This window comes from Aspergillus fumigatus, chromosome 8 (assembly GCF_000002655.1).
Source record: "Aspergillus fumigatus Af293 chromosome 8, whole genome shotgun sequence".
Taxonomy (NCBI): Eukaryota; Fungi; Ascomycota; class Eurotiomycetes; order Eurotiales; family Aspergillaceae; genus Aspergillus; species Aspergillus fumigatus.
Genome location: NC_007201.1, coordinates 1,256,001 through 1,277,259, shown reverse-complemented (window position 1 = coordinate 1,277,259; position 21,259 = coordinate 1,256,001). Strand labels below are relative to the sequence as shown.

General features: G+C 48.7%; 8 protein-coding genes across 8 annotated transcripts; 5 read left to right on the top strand and 3 right to left on the bottom strand.

Annotated features, from left to right (window-relative positions):
• Positions 1-3,683: 3,683 nt before the first annotated feature.
• On the top strand, positions 3,684-4,001 carry AFUA_8G05470 (uncharacterized protein; the record flags this gene model as incomplete). Its single annotated transcript, XM_742256.1, has 2 exons — positions 3,684-3,693; positions 3,802-4,001. 2 exons carry the CDS (start codon positions 3,684-3,686, stop codon positions 3,999-4,001), a joined length of 210 nt encoding a protein of 69 aa, XP_747349.1.
• Positions 4,002-4,331: 330 nt separating this feature from the next.
• On the top strand, positions 4,332-7,710 carry AFUA_8G05460 (putative bZIP transcription factor; the record flags this gene model as incomplete). The annotated part of the gene is made up of 3 exons (XM_742255.1): positions 4,332-5,137; positions 5,222-6,342; positions 7,526-7,710. The coding sequence occupies 3 exons, from the start codon at positions 4,332-4,334 to the stop codon at positions 7,708-7,710; spliced, it is 2,112 nt and encodes a 703-aa protein (XP_747348.1).
• Positions 7,711-7,819: 109 nt separating this feature from the next.
• Positions 7,820-10,330, bottom strand: AFUA_8G05450 (tetratricopeptide repeat protein). Its single transcript, XM_077805324.1, has 6 exons — positions 9,484-10,330; positions 9,380-9,419; positions 9,230-9,323; positions 8,793-9,099; positions 8,541-8,605; positions 7,820-8,180 (listed from the first exon to the last, which is right to left on the bottom strand). The coding sequence occupies exons 1-6, from the start codon at positions 10,084-10,086 to the stop codon at positions 8,150-8,152; spliced, it is 1,140 nt and encodes a 379-aa protein (XP_077661451.1). The 5' UTR covers positions 10,087-10,330; the 3' UTR covers positions 7,820-8,149.
• Positions 10,331-10,497: 167 nt separating this feature from the next.
• atp4 (F1F0 ATP synthase subunit 4) lies at positions 10,498-11,994 on the bottom strand. Its single transcript, XM_742253.2, has 4 exons — positions 11,849-11,994; positions 11,338-11,783; positions 11,053-11,275; positions 10,498-10,995 (listed from the first exon to the last, which is right to left on the bottom strand). The coding sequence occupies exons 1-4, from the start codon at positions 11,976-11,978 to the stop codon at positions 10,970-10,972; spliced, it is 825 nt and encodes a 274-aa protein (XP_747346.1). The 5' UTR covers positions 11,979-11,994; the 3' UTR covers positions 10,498-10,969.
• Positions 11,995-12,113: 119 nt separating this feature from the next.
• noc4 (ribosome biosynthesis protein NOC4) lies at positions 12,114-13,881 on the top strand (the record flags this gene model as incomplete). The annotated part of the gene is made up of 3 exons (XM_077805323.1): positions 12,114-12,521; positions 12,576-12,787; positions 12,846-13,881. The coding sequence occupies 3 exons, from the start codon at positions 12,114-12,116 to the stop codon at positions 13,879-13,881; spliced, it is 1,656 nt and encodes a 551-aa protein (XP_077661450.1).
• Positions 13,882-14,144: 263 nt separating this feature from the next.
• AFUA_8G05420 (uncharacterized protein) lies at positions 14,145-14,636 on the bottom strand (the record flags this gene model as incomplete). The annotated part of the gene is made up of 1 exon (XM_742251.1): positions 14,145-14,636. The coding sequence occupies one exon, from the start codon at positions 14,634-14,636 to the stop codon at positions 14,145-14,147; it is 492 nt and encodes a 163-aa protein (XP_747344.1).
• A 2,416-nt stretch (positions 14,637-17,052) lies between these two features.
• Positions 17,053-17,787, top strand: AFUA_8G05410 (GPI anchored serine-threonine rich family protein; the record flags this gene model as incomplete). Its single annotated transcript, XM_742250.1, has 2 exons — positions 17,053-17,196; positions 17,266-17,787. The coding sequence occupies 2 exons, from the start codon at positions 17,053-17,055 to the stop codon at positions 17,785-17,787; spliced, it is 666 nt and encodes a 221-aa protein (XP_747343.1).
• A 434-nt stretch (positions 17,788-18,221) lies between these two features.
• AFUA_8G05400 (uncharacterized protein) lies at positions 18,222-20,546 on the top strand. Its single transcript, XM_742249.3, has 3 exons — positions 18,222-18,394; positions 18,514-19,035; positions 19,131-20,546. Exons 2-3 carry the CDS (start codon positions 18,816-18,818, stop codon positions 19,955-19,957), a joined length of 1,047 nt encoding a protein of 348 aa, XP_747342.2. The 5' UTR covers positions 18,222-18,394; positions 18,514-18,815; the 3' UTR covers positions 19,958-20,546.
• Positions 20,547-21,259: the final 713 nt, after the last annotated feature.

The following is a 21,259-nucleotide window of genomic DNA, read 5'->3' as shown; positions in this document are numbered from 1 at the left end:
GGAAAGGAAGACAATGGCCTGTGAAGAAGAGATTAAGATCTACACAAGAATTGTCAGGTGCTGTAGGGTTTCATGTGTTAGTGGATCATCCGTTGAATTGATTTCACCCACGTTTCTCAAGCTCCCTGAGCAGTTGATAAAGTCATCATTGCAGGGTAGGATTTTGGACCTGATTGCTTGATTGCATTTGGAGAGGGTGGAGCTCCCCGCAGTTTCAACGTCGCTGTTTCAACTTCATATGACTGGAGTCTGCATGATAGCATTTCTCTCTCCTTTGTAGCACGCAAGAGGTACTTTCAGCCCTATTTCGGGCCCAATATTCCCAAACAGCAAGTATCGATGGCCTCTAGTAGCGTCCTGTCAGGGTGTCATTTCGCGGATTCAAGGCCAACGACAGGAAAAGCGTGGCACTGACGAAGAATAGTAGACTTGCGCATCTATCTACTCCACGCTGTTGATAATTGCATCACCTGGTCTTCATATAGCTTCGAGCATCATGTATGATACCTGAAACAGCAGTTAGCCGTGGCGCCTCCGTTTTTGGAAATAGAGGAGAAGACGGTGCTTCGAGAAGAGTGAGTCATACTTGCCCTTTTGGGCTGTGGAGTCCCTTGTTCTGTTCCATCTCATCGATAGGGAGACGCACGCTGCCGTGCTATACGCCCATAGGCTGATAGAATAGGGTTGCTGGCAGAAAGTGGGCCTCGACACCGCTACCCGTGGGCAATTCCCGGGTCCCAGTGCTGAAGTGGATGTAGGTTGGTTCATGTTCCTCTGAAGTGGTCCCAAAGAGGCGAGAGGTTAGATCGACTGATTTCAGGGCGTTTTGGCCAAGCCCCTCCCATATCAGTCTCGTTGTGACATACCAAATCCGATTAGATGTTCTATTACAGTGCTAGTCGACAGCTTATGAATGTATGCACAGGACTTGTGTCCTTGAGAAGCCAAAGTGCCATTAGGGAGCTCATGAAAAGGACTAGATAGTGTCACGAGCCACGACGTATTGCAGGTCCTGAGTTTCGATCATCAGTTGCAGGCGGGATCTGCAGGACATACAGCAAGGGCATATTTGTGATCCATAAAGGAGTAGAAACTGTCCTTATCAAAGAGTTTTGCGACATATTACTACGGTTGACATGAAACAAGCAGATGATTAGCTTTTCGGTCCCTCGTCTACTCAGGTCAGCCAAGTGGTTCGAGAGAACGGACGAGGAATACACTTCGACCCAAAACTCGCCTTATTTCTGCATGAGAACCAGACTGATGGAACTTGTGATAGTTCAGAGAAACCCCTCCTTATGGCATTGTGACGTGAATTTCCCGAATTCCGCGCAAGCAAAGCAACGGTGCCTTATTCACGTTAGATTTCGGCCGGACAAAGTATGTTCAACGTTCCCCCCCCCCCCCCCCCCTCCCTTTCCCTTTTTTTGTAACTAATCCTCATCCATGCTAACGTGGACGTGGACAAACTCAGGAAAGGAGTCAACTGCTACGAGGAAAGTAAACTCTGAGAGGCCGTTCGTGTAGACCATTGGCGGCCAGGCAGACTGATAAGATACGAGGCAAGAAGAGTAGCCATAGAGAATCACATAACTATTATGAGCTTGCTTATGCAAGATGCACAAGAGCAGTGCCTAGGGTTAAGCATGATATAACGAGGTAGGTAATAGTATTGACAAAGTCTGTGCTGCCAATAGAGAGAGCATGGAATCCGATCTGTCTGTGCTTTTCTGCATCCACTCTACATCCGCGGGTGGCCATCTTTCAGTGGAAGAAGCACGGGCAGGTTGCAATGATACACAGACAGACAAGGTCAATCATCTTGGACTAACCAGAAAGGAACAAAGAGCCTTTGGGTGGATCGTGGAAAGAGATTGGGATCAATGGAACCTTCCTGCGGGCCGGGCCTACTGACTGTTCCAGAATTGGGAAGGTCACCGTCGGTGTAACTACCATAGCATCAGTTATGGCCTTCAAGAGTGTAAGGCGTGTAAATGGCCCCATTTCAATAATAACTCAACCCCGAATTGATTCCCGAAATGAAGTTGGTGAAGCGAGCAATGAGCTCAACGGATCAGACAGCTGAAGGAGGGTCAGTCGAGGAACAGCTCAAGGAGTACTTTTGGCACAGAGCTGACATTCTACCCAATTCCTTGGGAAACAGGAACCGAGGGAGCTGTGAACAGGGCTCTATCAATGATGTTCATTTCCTCAAGGTCTGGGAGAACGTCACACTACTTGTCAAACGATTGGCTCTGCCGTTTTGAAATGAGGAAATCATGATACTGTCTTGTATGACATTTTGTTCATCTGATCAGTGCCTTGTCCCAGGATTCCTTTCCTACCTTGGCATAGATCAGAGTCTAGAACGGTACGGTAATGTATAATTACTGGACCGGATTTATCGTGATTTCTTGCCCCGGAGTACGATAGGTAAATACTTACTGCTCCGTAGGTATCCACATACTCTGATGCTTCCAGAGTAGCCGATCATGGTAGCGGTGGACAATCCAAACAACTGCCAGTTAGTGAACGGTGAGCGCACAGACAATTAACTGTCTTTGGGCATCATCCAAGATTCAGGGCCCAAGACGGCAGTATTCTCTGCATCCGCTTGGTGACTCGCGACGTGCCAATAGTACTCTTCTTCAACTTGTGTCAAGAGAAGACCATTTTGGTTGTTGGGATGGGACTTAATGAAAAGGTCACCACCATGAGCGGACAGTCAGTCCCTGAATTGTTTGAGTGACGGAGATGAGAGTGGGGTTGGAGATCATCAGCTGTTTTCGCTAGACGCGATAATGTAATGTTGATAGGCTATCGATAAGCAAGAACTAAAAAGCATTGACCCCACTCAAGTAGTAAGCAGATTCACATACGGTGTAGTTAGTAACCTAGTGACAAGTTCAGATGAGATACACACAGACTGTACATGGGACCCGGGTATATGTTAAGAGTTCATGGTTTCTGGGATCTAGACAAGACAATTTTCATTATGCCTTGTATTTCTGCTGCAATGAGTACGTAGGTTGTCGGTCAAATTGTTGAGATACATTACATTACCCATGGAGTTTTGGTGGGGTGATCATCAGTATTGATACCTACGATTTTCCACTCAACCATGGTCCTCATAGTAAGGTACTACATATCTACCTAGGTACTAACCGAACGACGATCCATAGGCCACCCTCAATATATGATTACCACAACAGAGAATAAGTATCGTTACCCATTTTGTATGTTATCTGATAAACAGTGGTGAGTAAGAAAAGCAAAAGCACGTTCTCAGAGACTAGAACAAATTGGGATACCTCTTTCTCAAGCTGGAATAGTCCCAAGGATCTGATTATTCATCCCAAGCGATGCCGGATTTTCCCCTGCCCACCTGCACGTCTGCCCAAATGCGCACGAAGCATCCAATGGCCGAAGCTCGTTAAACTCGGGAACGGTCAGAATTCGTTTTGCTTGTCTTAGACTTTTCCCGCTGACCGCCGGATTTCGCTGGTGCTTGGTTCCTATGGATTGGGAGCATTTTGTAGGAGTGTTTGGTTTCAATCTGGTGCAAGTAGTGTTGAGCTCTGTAGTTAGGTAGGAGTGGGATCTATTCAGTAGTGGTTGATGCCCCCATCACTCACATTATTATTCAAATATTGGTTTAATGATTGTTTTACTTGCCTTTGCTTATGCCTGGATGTATTATTTTTTTCCCTTTTTTTATGATACTATACTATTCTAGTAATTATTTGGGTTTATTCATGATACCATCACCGTCGGCCATCACAAGGTTACTCATCGTATCAGCTCAACGAGGATATATGGACTTCTCCCCTCCCTCGTCACTTGCCCTTGTCCCATCATACAACATCAATCAGCTTCAAAGTCTCATCTCGAAAGAGGATCTTCTTGTGATCACAAGAGTCCTCTTATTCTCATCATTCTTCTTCTTCGTCGTCTTCTTCTTCCTCATCTTTATCTGCTTCTCCTTCTATATCTCCAAGTGATTATCCTTCTGCTTCCTTCCTACACATATATACATATTTTCAGACCATTACGTCTCCCTTCGACTGTCCTCCTTGCGTTCGACGACTTTACTTTCTTCTCGCTGTTGTCATCGGTTACACTTGACTCTCTTGTCGACCCTTTGTCTCTTTCTCGTCGTCCTCTCATCTACCAGCAAATCCCCGCACCTTGACTTGCTTTATTTTCCGTGCATCCAGTTTACACACCGCCTCTTGATTGCCCTCAAATCTACGGACTGCTATCACTGCTCTGACGACCATTTGCATATACTTTCTTGCAGAATTTGAGCATACATACAGTTATCTGCAGTCATGGCGAGATATTCTCAACCACCTTTCGACTTTTACCACCAGTCCCCATCAACTATGGGGACAAAACCCTCATATCCGGAAGAGGACGAGATGAGTGTATTAGATGACAAGATCCTGGATTCCACTTCCCCCGAACTGTCTACCATTCCCGACCACCGACGGTCTTCATATGATCATGCGCCAGATGCGTTTTCGCATCGGGATTCAGTCTGGTCGGACTTTTCGCAATCAGTCTCCAGCACCCAGTCGCGTCACAATTCTCAAGTCGGCCATGGTCTTTATGATGCCAACCCCAATCCTTTCATGCGGGTCGATGGTGCTCACCCTGCCTCAGCATATGGCCAGCAGACATCCTGGTCCTTGTCCAGGGATTCTGGCTCATGTACGCCGACTGCCATGTACGACCACTTCCACCCGGACCTGGAGAACAATTCCTCTGCCCCCTTCTCCGGCGGCGCCGTGGGGCCAGTGAGCACAATCAATATTGCGTCCATGTCCTACCGACCAGGCATGGGCTTTGCGCCACCCGGCGCTATTGCGATGTCGCCACAGTCCAGTCAGGGCTGGATACCTGCATCGACGGATATGCCCGATGCGATCTCGCGCCCCACAAAGAGCCCGACGTATCGCAACAGCTCGCCGTTGAGCGTTCGGCGGGATGGCATTCGGAAGAAGAACGCCCGCTTCGAGATCCCTGCTGAGCGAACATTGAGCAATATCGACCAGCTGATCAGTCAATCGACGAACGAGGAAGAGATCAAGGAGCTGAAGCAGCAGAAGCGTCTGCTCCGAAACCGTCAAGCCGCGTAAGTACTCCAATTGTCTCATTGGACATCCCCCCATCCCTGTTTCGTTTCGTATGGTTCGGCTAACACCGCACCGTATTCTAGATTGGACTCACGGCAACGGAAAAAGCTCCACACTGAGAAACTCGAGGAGGAAAAGAAACACTTCACTCAGGTTATCAGTGAGCTTGAAGAAGCGTTGCAAAACATGAAGTTGCGTGAGGCTGAGCTCCTCCGTGAAAAGAGCGAGTGGATGGCAGCCCAGCAGCAGATTAACCAGTACATCGAAGGCCTGCACATGGATAAGGACGAGATGCTTCGCGTGCACACCCTGGAAACGGCTGAGCTTCGAAAGAAGAACAATATTCTCAAAGAGACAGTGGAGAAGCTCGAGAGACAGATGGGATCATCGGCTACCAATAATCTCAACACGGACTTCTCTGACTTTGAGAATTTTACCATGGACAATGCGCCTTGGGAAGACTTCACCATATCCAACAGTCTTCCTCTTGAGGCGGAGTCGACTCCTGCTACCTCCACGATGCAGTCATCAGCAATGGTGATGTCAGCGAGCGATAGGGTCACCGAGAAGAGTACAAACACAGCCTGTGACTACCCTTTCAGCTGGAATGCCTTCTACATGTGTCTGCTCTTTGGCGCGTTCCTGGCTTCGAACGGCCCATCGCTCTCCTCACGTTCTATTCCGCAATTGTCGGAGGAGTACCGTGCCGAGTCTGCCAACGTTTTGAAGGCAGTTCTCGCCGCCTCTCCACCAGAGCTCGCACAGGCGAACACTCAGCAAGCGGTGGCATCCTCCTCCTCCGCTGCTCCAATGCCAACGACCATCAGCGGAGCGGAGATGGCTCAAATGACTACGGGTACTGCACAATCTTCCAACCTTGACGAGCTTCACAACAACCTCGCGATGCCTACCAAGGAGCAGGAGCGAGAGCAGGTCTTCTCCCTCAATGCTGACCAATACAATGCCCTGACCACCTTTGACGAGTCTCATGTCGACTACAAGTCTCAGCCTTCTAATCTGCAGCAGGCTTTGGCCGCGATGCGGAACAATGCTGCTTTCAATAAACTGCCGAACAAGGCTACATCCGACGTGTACACCAGATCTTTGATGTGGGATCGCGTTCCTGAGAAGGTGATTCGCGATTTTCAACGCATGGTTCAGGAATTTGGCGCTTCACCTATCAAAGAGGAGCAGTCCGGCTTCAGTCAGGCCTGAATAGTATAGCGGACATTTGTTCCTCACAGCGTACTTTAGTCATCTCGTCTCGTTTTCCAGCGGCATTTCCAGTCAGAGTCACCTTAAACTTGCCTGCCCTTCACGAAAGCACTTTGCACAAACGTTACGTTCTGCCGCTTCTTTTCTCGCCTTCATCAACGATTTTCTTTTCAGCCAAACATCTCTAGCGCTTCTAGCGCTTTACGCTATCGAGCTACGCGACTCTCTTTTGGCCACATTTAGCCAGACTTAGCTGTATCGATGCTTAGACAGCACCATTAACTCTTTTTTCTACTGAATCTACTCTACAAGATAGCCACTGTTCGACATTGTCTGACGAATTAACGATGTTTCTTTTCGGTTGCGTGGGCGTACATCTGGTCCTCCTTTGTCATGCACCGGGCCTGGGAATGGCTTTCTATGAGCATTCAAGACACTTGCATCTGTACTTTTCTTCTCTTTTTCTTTTTCCCTTTTTTTTTTTTTTCTTTTGGTTGTTCTCTGTCTTTCTTCCTCAGGGTTTGGCATGTTAACTTTGGGTGGGCCTCATGGTTTTGAAAACAGACACAGGGATAACAGGACAGAGTGTGTTTATCGAGCGATCGACAGGAACCTTCCATTCTTATTTGTATTCGGGCTTGCGTTTCTACGTTTTTCATCTTGCGTGGGATTCTATTGCATTCGATTGTGGACGTGACTTAGCGAGGGCGGCCATCCTGTGACGACTATTATGATACGATGTATATGACTCTTTGTTATCATCTTGATGTTTCTGTTTGCCTGGTTTTGATCTGGACAGCCGGGCTGCCATTGCTGGTGGTCATTTGAGCGTTTTCTCTGCCTTTCTGCTGCAGACACCTTTCCCACTGGACGTGGCCTGATTCTCTTCTTTCATATATTCTCAATGAACCGGCCATCATTCCACCTGGTCCTGATATTGTACATGGAAGATTGCATGACTGACGTTGATGTACTTTCTTTTCTTGGGCTCGTCGAACGTGCCTGGCCACTCTTTTCTGACGAATTTACTTTGTTGGACATGAAATTTACACAATGTCATGGTACTGTATATATTAATGCTACGGGCGGACACCCGCGAATCTCTATCATGAAACGACTTGATAATATGAATGGTTTTACGCGGTCCTCAATGTAGACATCAAATCCCTCAGTACGTCGTATAACCAGAACGCAGTTGTATACTTGCCAGCTCGAGACATGGGCAGCAGCAGCCGATCCTAGGCTACTGCTCACCCTCAGATTAAAAATAGCGAATGTAGCAGGCTACCGCATAAAAAAGGTACAATATGAAAGGCCCGACATCAACCTTTCCACCAGTAGTTGCCTAGCTACCTAGGTACTAGTGTTCAGAAAACCACTCTCCGTGGCTTCCAATCAAAGCCACCAGGACACAGCCGATGTGAATACTACGGAAGGACTACGGTCGTGAAAACAAAGTACATGTGCAGCGATCGGGCTGCAGTGCAAAGACGAGGCTGCATTGGGCCATCCATGCATCATCCACTGAAGGATCATAGATCGTGCTTTGTTTGTATCACCAAGTATACATCAATAAATGCAGTTATGCGGGTTATGCGTCCCGATAGGTAGCCCTATACATGGATACCAAAATGACACTGACGCAAATAATTTCCAAGGAGACGCTGACGAGAAGGTGAGGGGCGTCTGGGGATCTCTGCCGGCCAGAGCCTGCCAAAGAGGGGGGGGAGGGATCATTCGGCGGTGTTGGGTTTGTACGTGCCAGGTGCGTGCTGCCTGTGCTGTGCGGGTCTCGTTCATTTGGGGTTGTATTTCTCCTTCCAGATCCTGTCATGAGAAGCATGTGGGTGTCAGCTGTCGGCCTGATGATCGATGGGGTCTAGATGGTTGATTGCAGTTGGTGTGGGCGATGCTGTGGTTGGCTGCGACTGTGACGGTGGCTCGCATGGCGCAGCTTGCCAAAGACACCACAAGAGCCCACAGCTCCAACCAATCCCCGACCACTCGGCCATCATGACCCTGAGTGGTAGTGTGAAGTGGCGGGTTTGGGGTTATAGATAGTTGACTTCGTCACACTCGGTAGAGGCGATTCAATAGAATGGCAAGAAACGGGAGGGAGGCGAGAGGTGCCTGATGCGAGAAAGGGTTTCTGAAAGATAATTGGCAACAACATGCAATATCACATACCAGGAATTTCCTACTATTTTGTTCCCTTTTTCTTCAGCCAGTCGATAATATTTGGCAGCCTTGAACTAAGCGTTGAGAAATCGCGAGTCAGCAGAGTCTTAACAAGACCAAAGGTACATGAGCCCGGGTACGAATTTCCAAGCCCCAAAAGAAGGCATGAATGCCCAAGGAGAAAAAAAAATGAGCAAGGCTTCAAGGCTGAAATCACCGAGCTCTCCCGGACGGGCAGTTGGGAGTCAAGTAATAGCGTACCTTGTCCTTTTTGCCCCCAAAGCCTTCAAGATAGCACCATGCGACTTCGTTCATCGCATCTGTATCGCCTAGGTTGGCCGCTGTCTCAAAGTACTGTCGGGCAGCTACCGGGTCTTTTTTGACGCCCCAGCCATTCCGATAGCAATTTCCCAGTTCGAAAATGGCTAGTACAAGCTCTCCTTTGGCAGCGCCTCCCTTTTTCATACCTGCCTGGAGTGCTTGAGACTCTATTGATGCGGAATTCGCCGCTGCGTACGAGAGATATGTCACGGCCTTGTCGGGATCTTGAGGGCAGCCCCAACCATGTCTAGGAGAGCGATTCAAAGTCAGACACTTCAAAAACAGAGAAAACAAGTAGACCTTTGTAAACCCTCCATACTAAGGAAGGCATTGCAAAAAGCCACATGGACATAAGGAATAGGGTAGTCGGGCTGTACCTCAGCGCAAGTCCATAGAGCACTTGACTGAGAGCATTGTTCAAACCGTCCGGATCTGCCAGTTGACGGAACATTTCCGTCGACCTTTCAAGCTCTGTATGACGCGATCGTTAGTATGAGCTTAAACTATGTGCTAGAACAGGAACTCACCGCCAGCCTCATGTAGACGAATCGCCTCTTGAATATTGACCTAGGCCCGCCATTAGACGCTGGAGAATGCACTAAATGGCTTTCAACCAAGCACAGAGACTTACGTCGCCTTCTGGATCATTGATCTGACTATGACTGGAACTCCTTGACCGCGCTCCTCCGGCACTATTCGTCTCAAGCCTATTCGGCGAAGAACGAAGCGATGCTGCCGGCGATCCAAAAAGCGGGCTTTGTTGCGCCAGAATCGTCGCGCGCTTCTCCCATTGTGCTTCCCTTTCTTGCTCGTCGACTTTATCGTCCGAGATCTGTGGAAGATCGGACGGGATATTGACTGAGCTCGAGCTAGCACTCCGTGAGCCCCGATCGCGATGCAGCAATTGCGATAGCCGGTGTTCCCCGCGCGGTCGACTCGGCGAAGCTGGTTCTGAAGACTCAGACGGGGACCTCGAGCGACTGAATATGTTCAATGATCTTCGATGTGTCGAGGAAGATGGTCGCGACGGTTCTAGGAGATCTGATTGACCATGATCGCCTTTGTGCTCACTGACGTCACCGCCAAAGCTCGATGGGTCAATAACCTCATGCGAAATTGTATCGGACCGAATGAATTTAATCTCGGGAACAGCATTTGAGGGTCCATCCGGCGGATACTGACTGCCTGAGTCGTTGATCTTGTCCTTCTTGTGAAGGATATTGCGCAGCGGCATCTTGCGGCGGGCTTGTCGCCGAGAGGTGGTTTGCGGGGTCAATAACCGGCAACCTACCGAGGGGTCCTTTGTGTGTCTGTCGGACGAAGAAAAGAATTGGTTGTATAAAATAGTCTAATTCGGACTCATCGAGCTTTCAGATCCTCAAAGTAAATTGTATTCCTCCCTGTGTTCTATAAGTGGCACGAGGCTGAGGATGTGGCTGTGTTGTGCTTTGTTTTTTAAATATCATCACAGATCGCTTGGGATAACTCCAATGGTGTCCCTGAGTCGTTCCGTGGTTAGTAGTCCATAATGCCAGTTGTCTTGGCTTCTGAACCACTTCAGACCATCTTATAAATACGTTTTATATTCATTGCATTCGGATTGTTTTTAAGTCCCTGCCATTTGAATTTATGACGGACTGATTGTATCGTTTAATAGTGATTGTCCGTTGGTTTTGACCTTATAATAAGTGTCTTATAAGAAGCGTACGCTGAATCCGAACAAGGGGACGAGACGTATATACCAGTAATTTGAAAGTGTCTTACAGAGGAAGTGCATGATTATGACAGTAAGCGACAAAAAGTCCAAAATATTACAGTTTGCAGATGATCAATCGGGCCACTGGAAGATAGTACGACTCGGTACAGAGATGAGACACAGAGCAGTTATCCGGAGACCTAGGGATTTGGGTAGAATGACTACACATTATGGGGTCCAGTATCTGAGCAGATGCACCGAATGATCAGTGATCAAACGGAAATGGAACGCGTTTAGACAGGCGGGGCCGCGCGTGGATAGGGCAAAAACTGGTATTGATATGTCTAATCGAGCACAAAAGTAGAATGGTAAATGATTTTATACATGATGCTAATAACGAGGCTATTCATGTAGAATCCATTTACTGGGCCTTGGCGGACATGACGCCTAATTTATAGGGTAAGCTTGCGATGGACCAGAAGGTTCAGGGCGACTGGAACTTACGCTCAACATCAGCAACGCTCTGCTGAAGGATCTGCTGGAGGACCTTGGGGTTCTCAAGCTCCTTCTGAATCTTGGCAATGACGGACTCGGCGAGCTCACGCTGCTGGCGCTGCTTGACCTGGCTTTCGTAGCGAACCCACGAGTCAAGGACGGACTTGGCCTCGGCGGCCAGAGCGGTGCGTTGTTCGAGCTCATAAGCCTGAGCCTCAAGTTGGGCGGTTTCCTTCAACAACGTATCAGCGAAAACCACTCTGGCTAGATATCGATTCATAGGACCGAATTTACCCGGGAAACAGCGAAGAGCTGCTTGGTAATATCAACAACGTTGGACAGCTCCTTGACGTTGTCCATGCGGGCCTTGACAGCGTTGGTGTGGTCGGCACGGGCAGCATTCAGGATGTCCTTGTGCTTCTGAACCTGACCCTGAGCCCACTCACTGTAGACAGGACCACCGTACTTGGCAACGGCAGTGAAGACACTCAGAAGGCAGAAGGCGGCAACGGTTTCCTCGTTCATAACATAAAGCTCGTTGCTGATGGCGGCGACGGAAAGACCGGCGGCAGCGGACAGGATAGCGGTCTTAGATACAAGGGAACTGCCGGGAAGAGAATCGATGATCGACTGAGCCTTCTTCTTGGGGTCTTCGGCAGGGACATTGGAGGCCGAACGAGAGGCAGTCAGGTTGGCAGCGACACTGCGCACGGGAAGAGTCGGCCGGAGCCGGGTAGCACCTAGCTGGGGTTAGCGACTGTGATGTGGTGATTTATGGCCTTGCAAAAAATCGTATGCGGCATACCAATGGCGCTCTTAGCCAGACGCGAAGCCATTGTGACGATGAGAAGTCCTTGAAGATTGTGATGGATGAACGGAACTGACGAGAATGAGGTCGGAATGGGGCTTTGGACGGTGCGATAGACGCTAGCCATATTGGGCTTGGTGCGGCCGACGGAAAAACTGGTAGCCGAGGAATTATCAAAAAATTAATGGTACCAGGAAGAAGGGCCTTGATTGCAGAAGTACGATTCGAGCTCAAATACTAATATTCAAATTTTGCAAACAAAATGCCGCTGCCTACTGACGCGGCTACAGGCTCCAAGAAGCGAAAGAACGCCAAAGAAGGAGGAGTTCCTTCGTCCAAGCGCCGTGCAGTCGCTGAGACTCGGAGTGATGGAGATATGGTCAAGATCCAAGAGCTGGAAGACCAGATTTCTGAATCGCGAAAGTATTATAACAACATTGTGACACTCATTTCGATGCTCAATGCGGATGGGAATGAGGGACGGCCTAATTTGGCCGTGGCGGTGTCGCTTTGTAGAGTCTTTAGCAGATTAATGGCCCTCGGGAATCTGACCGAGACCAGTCGCGCAGCAGAGAACGAGAAGATCATCGTTGCTTGGCTAAAGGAGCGTTGTCGGGAATATCAAAAGGCACTGGTATCAATCCTTCGCAAAGCAGATCCTTCATCTCAGGTTTGTCATGCAGGCTTCCCCACATTCAGTTGGCATTTTCTGATAGCGTGGCAGGTTACTGCCTTGACTCTATGCATGCGCATTATCAACGAACGTGCGACACATCTACCGGGCGATGATACCCAAGTCTGGCTTTCTGGTCTCTTCAAGAACGTATTTGAGGCTGTCGTCGAAGCAAAGGACGGGCAGGTGTTGAGGTCGGAATTTTTGGATCAATTCGCGAAGGTATACGAGGATGTGAGATACTACACCTTCGTGCAAGTCTCGTACGTCCCCGATTCCTCTTTCTGAGAAACCCGGTTGTACGCTGACTTTGGATACCAGTGACTATGCAGAGACAAAAAGAAGCTCCGAAGTTCTCGACGTCCTCATATCAATGCTATCGGAATGCGACAATGTCCCTGGTGCTGAACACAAGTTTGAAAACTTCCACACCAAAACGAGCAAACAAAACAAGAAGCTCCTCTCAGTGAACTCGCACAAGAAACAGGCACAGAATGCCTGGCTGGCTATACTTCAAAACGACCTCTCTCACACTCAGCGCAAAACGCTACTGCGCAACATGGTCTACACCATAGAGCCGTGGTTCAACCGTCCCGAACTGCTCATGGACTTCCTGACAGATTCATACAACGTCGGCGGCGCGACATCCCTCCTCGCCCTCTCTGGACTCTTCTATTTGATCCGGGAGAAGAACCTGGACTATCCCCAATTCTACCACAAACTATACTCCCTCCTCGATGCCGATCTCCTGCATTCAAAACACCGCTCTCGCTTCTTCCGGCTGATGAACACCTTCCTCTCCTCCACCCACCTTCCCGCTACGCTTATTGCCAGCTTTATCAAGCGTCTCTCTCGTCTCGCGCTTAATGCACCTCCCACTGCTATCGTGGTCATCGTTCCCTTTATCTACAATCTACTCAAGAATCATCCGACGTGCACCTTCATGCTCCACCGCGTCGTCCGCGACGAGCAAACAAAGGCTACTCTCGAAGCCGAGGGCATGGATGACCCGTTCGATGTGAACGAGGGTGACCCAACTCGCACGATGGCCATTGAAAGCAGCCTATGGGAGATCGAGACGCTACAGTCCCATTACCACCCCAATGTCGCTGCGATTGCCCGGATTATCTCGGAACAGTTTACAAAACAGGCGTACAATCTTGAAGATTTCCTGGACTATACCTACCAAGGCATGCTGCAGGCAGAGCTCGGAACAGAAGACAAGCCGTTCAAGAGAATCCCTGTCGTGGAATACCATATCCCCAAGCGAATATTCACCGACCGATTACTCGAGGAAGACGGAGGTCAGGACACAGCACCTGGTAACTTCATGAGAGGCTTATGGAATTTCGCATGACGGGTCGAAACATTGTCTTACCTGCATGAGTATGCAGGTAACTTACTACTAGCGTATATTGTATGGTGTTATAAAATCCGTTTGGTTGTCTATAAACTTCTAAGCTAAAGGCTTTTTCTAAAAGCAGTCCATACTATCTAATGATTGTCATTACTCCTTGCCTTGACTTGGCTGGAGGTCGTACCAAAATCCCGCGTTATACTTCAACTATACCAAATCATCAGTCAAGAGTGTGACCTCCTTCCAACAAGACCATGCCAATCTCACCAACTGTCTGTGGAAAAACCTTCTGTTGCAGTCCAACCTGAAAAGCTGTCGTCCTGATTCATCAATCTCTCGACGTAATGATAGTACGTATTACCAGGGTGGGTCGCCAAAGGCATGAAGGCATCGAGGGTTGCAGACTGTTGCGACTCTTGCATTCGCCGGTAGTCATATGGACCAATCGTTCCCAACGATGGATGCGGAGGGTATTCGAGATTGTTTTCGCACAACATCTCATTTGCCTCCGCAACAGGGTCTCCAGGATGATAATCACAAAAGACGTCCAGGGCAAACACTCCACGCTTTAGATCGTCTAAAAGCGTGTCTGTGACACTGACAGGTATCGCTTCTATCCTGGCACGCATCTTCTCCGTGATGCTTTGGGCTTTTCGACGCCTCCGTCGTTGACGCGCACTCACTTCCTCCTCCATTCGTTCGAGTAGATACAGAATCTCCTTCTCGGAGGAAGCCACGGCGACCGCGTGTTCCATTCGCGACGTAAGGTGGTGAAGCTCTTGAGAGACAGCGCGAAAGAGCGTATCGACCTTATTTAACGCTTTTGCAACGTGAGAACAAAGACTTCTAGCGAGCGGTCTCTGATATACCCGCGCCCAAAATGACATCCAATAGGAAAATCCAGTCCGGGACTTGCGCAGGCGTGTCAACTCGAGGGTTATGATGACATTGCGACACAAAGCGAGCGTATGCAAAGCCCCATCGCGTGTCTCTTCCAATGTGACCAGGCGTTCCGAGTGGGCCGATTGGGGCCTCTCAAAGCCGACCTCCTGGCTTTCATTTTGTCTGTCCACAGCGCGGTAGAACCGCTGTGACTCATCGATACTCTGTGATGCTGCAGCAAAGGTTACCGGCTCGGATTCTTGGCAAGTCTGCTGATGTTGATCTCTATGTCCGAGCCCGACGATTAAATCGCTTTGCAGATCACTTTGCGACATTCCAGTGCCGGAAGATCTGACATGCCCCGAACGGTTTCGAGGCTAGAAGGAGATGGAATATAACCCAACCTAAGGATGATAAGAGAGGGGCAAAACGAAGAACAGTTCAACGAGGGTGTCTCTAAACGAATGACTGTGACCAGCTATGCCAGGGAAAAAGATGAAAGGTACGATATTGGACAAAAGATCTCTGAACGAGCGTATATGGGCAAACGAGCGTAGTTGAAAGCAAAGTTCCGTCCTGAGGAACGAACATCTAAGGTACCTGTGACATCCTGGCTACCTGGGATGGAGTATGTAACTCAAGTGTGGAAGGAACATGGAAGGGTTTCTGCTGATAGAGGTGGCAGTCAAGCAATTGTAACTGATATAGAGCACAGACCGATGCATCCGGGCGTTCTTGCATTACAATAAGCGATAAAGTTTGAATATTTACCAATCCAGTCAGGCGGGTTTCCCCGTCGGGTTGAATACATCTCCTTACTATTGCCGTGTCTTATCCAACATTGATATTGTTTCCGGTTTCGGTGGCCATCATGCATGTCACCGTTACCATTGTCATAGTTCCTAAGTGGTCCCACAAGGCAATATGGATCGATCATAGACCAAGAAATAAGACAAGGGATTTCGAGAGCATGAGTGAACTCCGTCCAGAAGAATACATCACAAGCAATTGACTTTGCTGTGGCAATTGAGACTAAGTAGTGGGAGAACAGGGGGCGAGAGAAGCACAAGCTACTATAGCCATTTCATCTTTCGCAAGGATGACCATGACCAGATCAGGTGGAACAAGCAGTGACTGGCAGGTAGGTTCAAGCTTCGTTAGTGGCATGTTATTACATGCGATTAGGTTGATCTCCCCTGAGCTCCGGCCTCTCAGCCTCCAATGCAGGCTCGTCGACCCCTTGCAGGAAAACACATCTGACTCGAGAATGTCAACCAGCAAGAGGGTCGAGAAAATATTTGTTCAAAGAATTGTTTCTTCGTCATGACATGCACAATTGATCACAGGAGCCGGAAGCTGGCAGTTGGGCTCTTTTTCAAGCTGCATAGTTGCGGGCAGCGGTTTACAGCGAGGGTGCTCTTCTACTATGTAGCTTGAGACTAGAGATAATCGAGCTGGACATATCGGTTGATGGAAATCCTTCCCCGTTGTTAATGCACATGCCGCAGGCAAGATTATCTTTCCAAGGATGTGTCATGGGTTCTTAAGGCATCCAACTCTGAAAGGTCAAAGAGGTTGTGATAGGGACGTCTGGGCAAGACGTACGGAGTCTACCTTGAGGCACTGTACAGTCGGCCAGACCCCTCAAAGCATTGCCCAAGGGCTCAGCATGTTGATCACTGTCACAAATAAATGCACATTCTGGTCTCATTCCGCAAGTTTAGTTGAGTTAGCACTGTCGAAGCACATTCCTCAGAGTACGACCTATGTTATATGTTATCCACACCATTTTGTTGATTGGAATGCGTTCAGAGTGTACGACGCGTGCCGACAAATACCTTTTGTTGTTTCTCATAAATGAAGGGATTCCTCAGCTCGCAATGATCGCGCGATCATCACTTCGAAGTTCGATCCTTCAGTCGTTCTTTCCGTGGGCTCCATAGTCGCCACGTCCTTGCTACCTCGTTCATCAGTGAGGTCTCATCGTCAGTGTAAGGAAGGAGTCCTTAGACTTGAAGTCTGGCTTGACGACTCGAAAGTGATCCAGTCAATCGTGCCTGCCGCTGGTCTTTTAGCTGGTGCCCTTAGACCATCTACAACCCGCCACGCTGCTGTTCTCGAATACTCGGCCCATCTGCAAAGATCAGCGATCGGGTACACTGCATCTTTGAGTGCATTAGACTCCATTCAACTATTAAGCTGTGCTGTTGCTCTTGCTTTGATGTTGGTGCCTCTCCTGCCCGAGCGATTGATCGCTGGCGGCTAATTCTGATAGCGTTCCAAATCACGATGTTTTGTTTGAGCACCATTCTGGCAACATGGGTCTGCTTGGCTCAGCTGGGCGCCGCTCAAATGTTGGCCTTTACAACGTGGCCAACCCACATCGACCATGGCCAACCGGCCACGGTGACTTGGCTGGGAGCTCCTGATGTTGTGCGTAAACGCGAATGCCCTTCTCTTTCCGTCAGATGATCATCCCTTACTCACAATAGCCATGCTTAGCCTGTCACCATTTATCTGCGTAAAGGAGATGCAACCAACCTCGACCACGTCCAGGTCCTGACTACCGATGCGAAAGGCGGATCTTTCACTTTTGTTCCCGATGACTCCTTGCCCGATGGTTCAGACTATGCCCTGCAAATCCAACAAGGCGCCGAGGAGAACTATTCAGGACTGATAACACTTGGAGACCCTGGCAGCAAGCCACCAAGTCCTTCGAAGCCCCCAAAGCCCACAGAAAATGTCAAGCCGCAGAACATCTCCACACCCGCCGCTCAGGATGACGCCTCACCCCATAACAGCACCGACACCTCATCTGACGATGAGTGGGAGACAGAGGTCGCCAAGGGTAACAATGCCCAATTCACCAATGTTGAAGATATGTCCAAGGGATCTACCTCAAACTTCACTCACGGCAAAAGCGCAATGGCGGCTAAGTTAGAAACCAGCGGTGCTACTATTGAAAAAGTGTACCTGGGCTGGATCTTGGCCACAGCAGGCCTGCTGTTCTATGTCGCCGAATAGAGTGGAATTTATATGACCAAATGTCGGGACCAGGCATCCTATCATCATTTGCTAACGCTTGGACACATTGGCATCGGAATGCTTCTGCGTTAGTTCGTTGTATATAGTCCCCATTGTATTCCAAAAGGCCTGTGACGTCTGGTGGCATCCTCAAGAGGTCAAGCCGTGTTTGTTGTTGAATTTTGCTGTACCTTTCAGGGCAGCTCAAGCATCGACCTGTATGCTCGATCCTGCAAGCCTCATCCAGATTATATTCATAACCATCACTGCTACTGAAGAGATGGATGATTTGATTATGAGCACAAAATACTTCAGTGTCATGCACGTCTCTCAGTCAATGTGGGCTGTTGGACAGAAAGCAGTTAGTGTCCGTTGTTAGTGGCTGGCTCTCTATGGATGTTCCCGCTGCTCATTCGTACCTGACCGGATAATTATAAAACCTCATCACTCATCAATTTCTTGATGATAATGGTCGCTGTTGCTGTTTCTGGACAGTAGTGCCTTCGGTCCTATATCTCTTCGGAACCTGTATACCCTTCGTTTATACTCATTAAGCTATATCCAATTTCGCTCTCTGATTACTCTCTACTGTGCGCAGTTTGGAACAGTAAGTGATCCACCTTCAGCTGCTAGTTTGGACTATTCCAGCCCGATCTCTATCTATCGCACTGCAGCTATGTTACGCGTCTCGGCGATGACAAAGCATAGAACTCATCATGTCAATAGTTCAGCTGGCGCTCTTCGCATCCCATCCTTGATCGCCACAAGGGTATGTCTGGTTACTTCATTCCCGGTATCTCCATCGTCAATTCCCATGCATTCCAGAGCTTCGAGATCCCCGACTTGCACCTCCTTCGCTTCATACCTTCCTTGGGCATTAGGGATAGCACCGGTGTTGCAGGGGATTGTCATCGACATCGCCTGTCTGTTCACTTGCTGCTACTGCCTAAGGTCCGATCGCTACACCTTCGAGGCAGCCATTCCTTAATAACACTTAGCCTGCATTCCAACCCCCCTGGGCCCCTATAATGGCCAGGCTGGTGCGATCGAAGAAAAATGCTGCAAGGGCAGAAAGTGACAATGCTGACCCGGAGACGCTTGCGTCACCTACGTTAGATTCTCCGAGACCGCCTCGTGTCAGTCTACCTCATGTGGAAACCCGTTTGAATATGCATCAGTACAATGGTTTATTCGATGTCAACTCCCCTGAATGCCAAAAGGCAACTATAGCCGTAGAAACTTCTCCGGGTAGGCCTTTCCATCTCATATCAACGTGGCGATACTTGAAACTGGCTTCTCTCTTCAAATTCTGAATGCTGATCTGTCTTTGCGCATCTTCTTAGATTCCACATCCGTATCCGCGCGTACTACTTCCAATCCTCCGAATGGCGATGCCGCTACCGCCGAATGGTCCTCAGCCGTTGGCCATGCGACCACAGGCAAATCTGGCCGCGTCATACATAACCTTCAAGAGGAAATCGCACGTTTGACACGCGAATGCAGTGTATATCGCTCACGCGCGGAAGAGACCCAGCGGATGAACGATGCTTTTAAGATGCAGGTACAGAACATGACCGAGCGCCTTCGAAACCTTGAGCACGCCAACGAAACGAATCTACAATCGATCCGACGCAAGGACAAGAAAATCGAGGAGTTACGGGCCGAAGTACAGAGCGAGAAAGAAAGACGACGTCGAGCAGAGGGAGAGACTGATAAATTCCAGCAATTGATGAACGAGGCCCGGGACGAATTCAATCGAAAATGCGCGGAGCTGCAGGAGATTGCCAATCACTCTCGGACACAGTACGACGTGCTTGCGAAAGCCGGACAACGTGAACGCGCAGATCAGCAGAGGAAACTGAAAGCGATACGGGATGATTTCCTCGCCTTGAAAGCAGAACATGAAAAAAGAGACGTACACCTAGAACGCCTGGACACGGTCATTTCGCAGAAGAATCGTGAAATCGAGATAGGTAGAGAGAGATTCGATCAGCTCTTCGAGGACTACGAAGCATACAAAAAGGCTCACGATGAGGAGGTGCGGGCCTTGATCGAGAGGAACTATCAGGGCGCAGCCAACATTGACAGTGCTCTCGCCTCTCTCAAGGAGACTGAAGAAAAAATGAAATGGGCTATCCAAGTCAAAAACGAGATTAAGGACGCCCAATGAGCGAGCGATACATTTTACGTATAATCAATCCTGCAGAAGAAGCACCAAACAAGCAAGATATTCGCCTTCTAGGGACGCAGTCCGTGGACAAAAGTCTTCGTGGATCCTGGACTCAGCGAACTAAGATCGATCCTCTAGATTACTTCGTGCTGTGCCATTCTCCTACCCATATCCCGGCCGACGATCCACGGTCCAAGCAGACTCATTCAACCGCAATGCACTCGTCCAACGTTATGACGGTATGTTGGAATTTGTTCTATATACTGCTCGCAGTGAGCTCTTAGCTCACTCATCTGACTTGGTGTCTCAGTTGCTTAATACTTCTCGGAGTTTGGGAGCTCTTGATACCCTTGGACATACGCTTTTTCCCTCTGTTTGACGGGCTTTGATTAGAGTTCCGTTTTGTTTGCAAATAGACCCTAATGAACACGGATACCAGTTAAAATTTATAGAGGGATAACAGAATACCAATGTCGTCTCGCCAGGTAGGGAAGATTCAACTCCCTGCTATGTCTTCTCTTTAGCTATTTACTGCTATTGTCGGTTTGTCGTTGAATGATTGATAGGGTTTTCTTATGATCTATGTTCCCTTAGGTGAACTGGTGTCAACCTTGGACATGATAACCTGTTATCTGGCTCTCTCCCTACAGCCTGGCTTAAGTGTGAAGTATCCCTCATACGTTATAGTTTCTTTAATTAATTCAATCATCGGCTCAGTCCCATTCTGAACCTGACAAAGCGAAAGCAACTGAAACAGAATCAGATCAGATGCCCACATCAGAGAAATACCCTCGGCAAATGTCCTTTGGAGAATGCGGTTCATGGGGGACTTCTCTTTTCCTGGATAGAGCCCAAGGAGGTACCTATACATAATTCACTGTGTTCACGGGGAATCAGTCTCGAATTCTACCATATCATAGCAAGCCTTTCACTTCCACCTTGTTCTTGATGATGTGCCAATGGGAGAATGAATAGGTTCTCCCTTGGAAGACTGTCCATGCCTTGACTCTTTTCTGCATCTATCCGCCTACTGATGAGCTATACATTCACTCAGTGGCTGCATCTACCCTCCTGATAAACTGATTGGTTGTATTAAACAAATCAATCACCATACGGAATACCCGTTGTCATTCACCTCTTTTTCTTTTTTTTTTATTCCATTGTGATTCTGGTGACTTAAAAGGAAGCTGTTTCTCATTCGGTTTTCATACAGCGTTGCGTTCGTCTGCCTTCTTCTTTGGGGAAACCAGGAGCACCGCATCATCCTCTTGGGGGTGTCGCAATAACTCTCAATTGAGCATC

What these genes read in the sequence shown, in the direction of transcription:
- AFUA_8G05450 (XM_077805324.1), bottom strand. Translation starts at nt 10,086, where the DNA reads ATGCCGCTGCGCAATATCCTTCACAAGAAGGACAAGATCAACGACTCA. An exon ending in TCGTCTACATGAGGCTGGCG is followed by an intron (nt 9,324 to 9,379) that starts GTGAGTTCCTGT and finishes CGCGTCATACAG; the next exon opens with AGCTTGAAAGGTCGACGGAA. An exon ending in AAAATAGTAGGAAATTCCTG is followed by an intron (nt 8,181 to 8,540) that starts GTATGTGATATT and finishes TTCTCATGACAG; the next exon opens with GATCTGGAAGGAGAAATACA.
- AFUA_8G05400 (XM_742249.3), top strand. Translation starts at nt 18,816, where the DNA reads ATGGCCAGGCTGGTGCGATCGAAGAAAAATGCTGCAAGGGCAGAAAGT. An exon ending in AGCCGTAGAAACTTCTCCGG is followed by an intron (nt 19,036 to 19,130) that starts GTAGGCCTTTCC and finishes GCATCTTCTTAG; the next exon opens with ATTCCACATCCGTATCCGCG.
- atp4 (XM_742253.2), bottom strand. Translation starts at nt 11,978, where the DNA reads ATGGCTAGCGTCTATCGCACCGTCCAAAGCCCCATTCCGACCTCATTC. An exon ending in AGCTCTTCGCTGTTTCCCGG is followed by an intron (nt 11,276 to 11,337) that starts GTAAATTCGGTC and finishes ACGTTGTTGAAG; the next exon opens with GAAACCGCCCAACTTGAGGC. An exon ending in GAGCGTTGCTGATGTTGAGC is followed by an intron (nt 10,996 to 11,052) that starts GTAAGTTCCAGT and finishes CCTATAAATTAG; the next exon opens with GCGTCATGTCCGCCAAGGCC.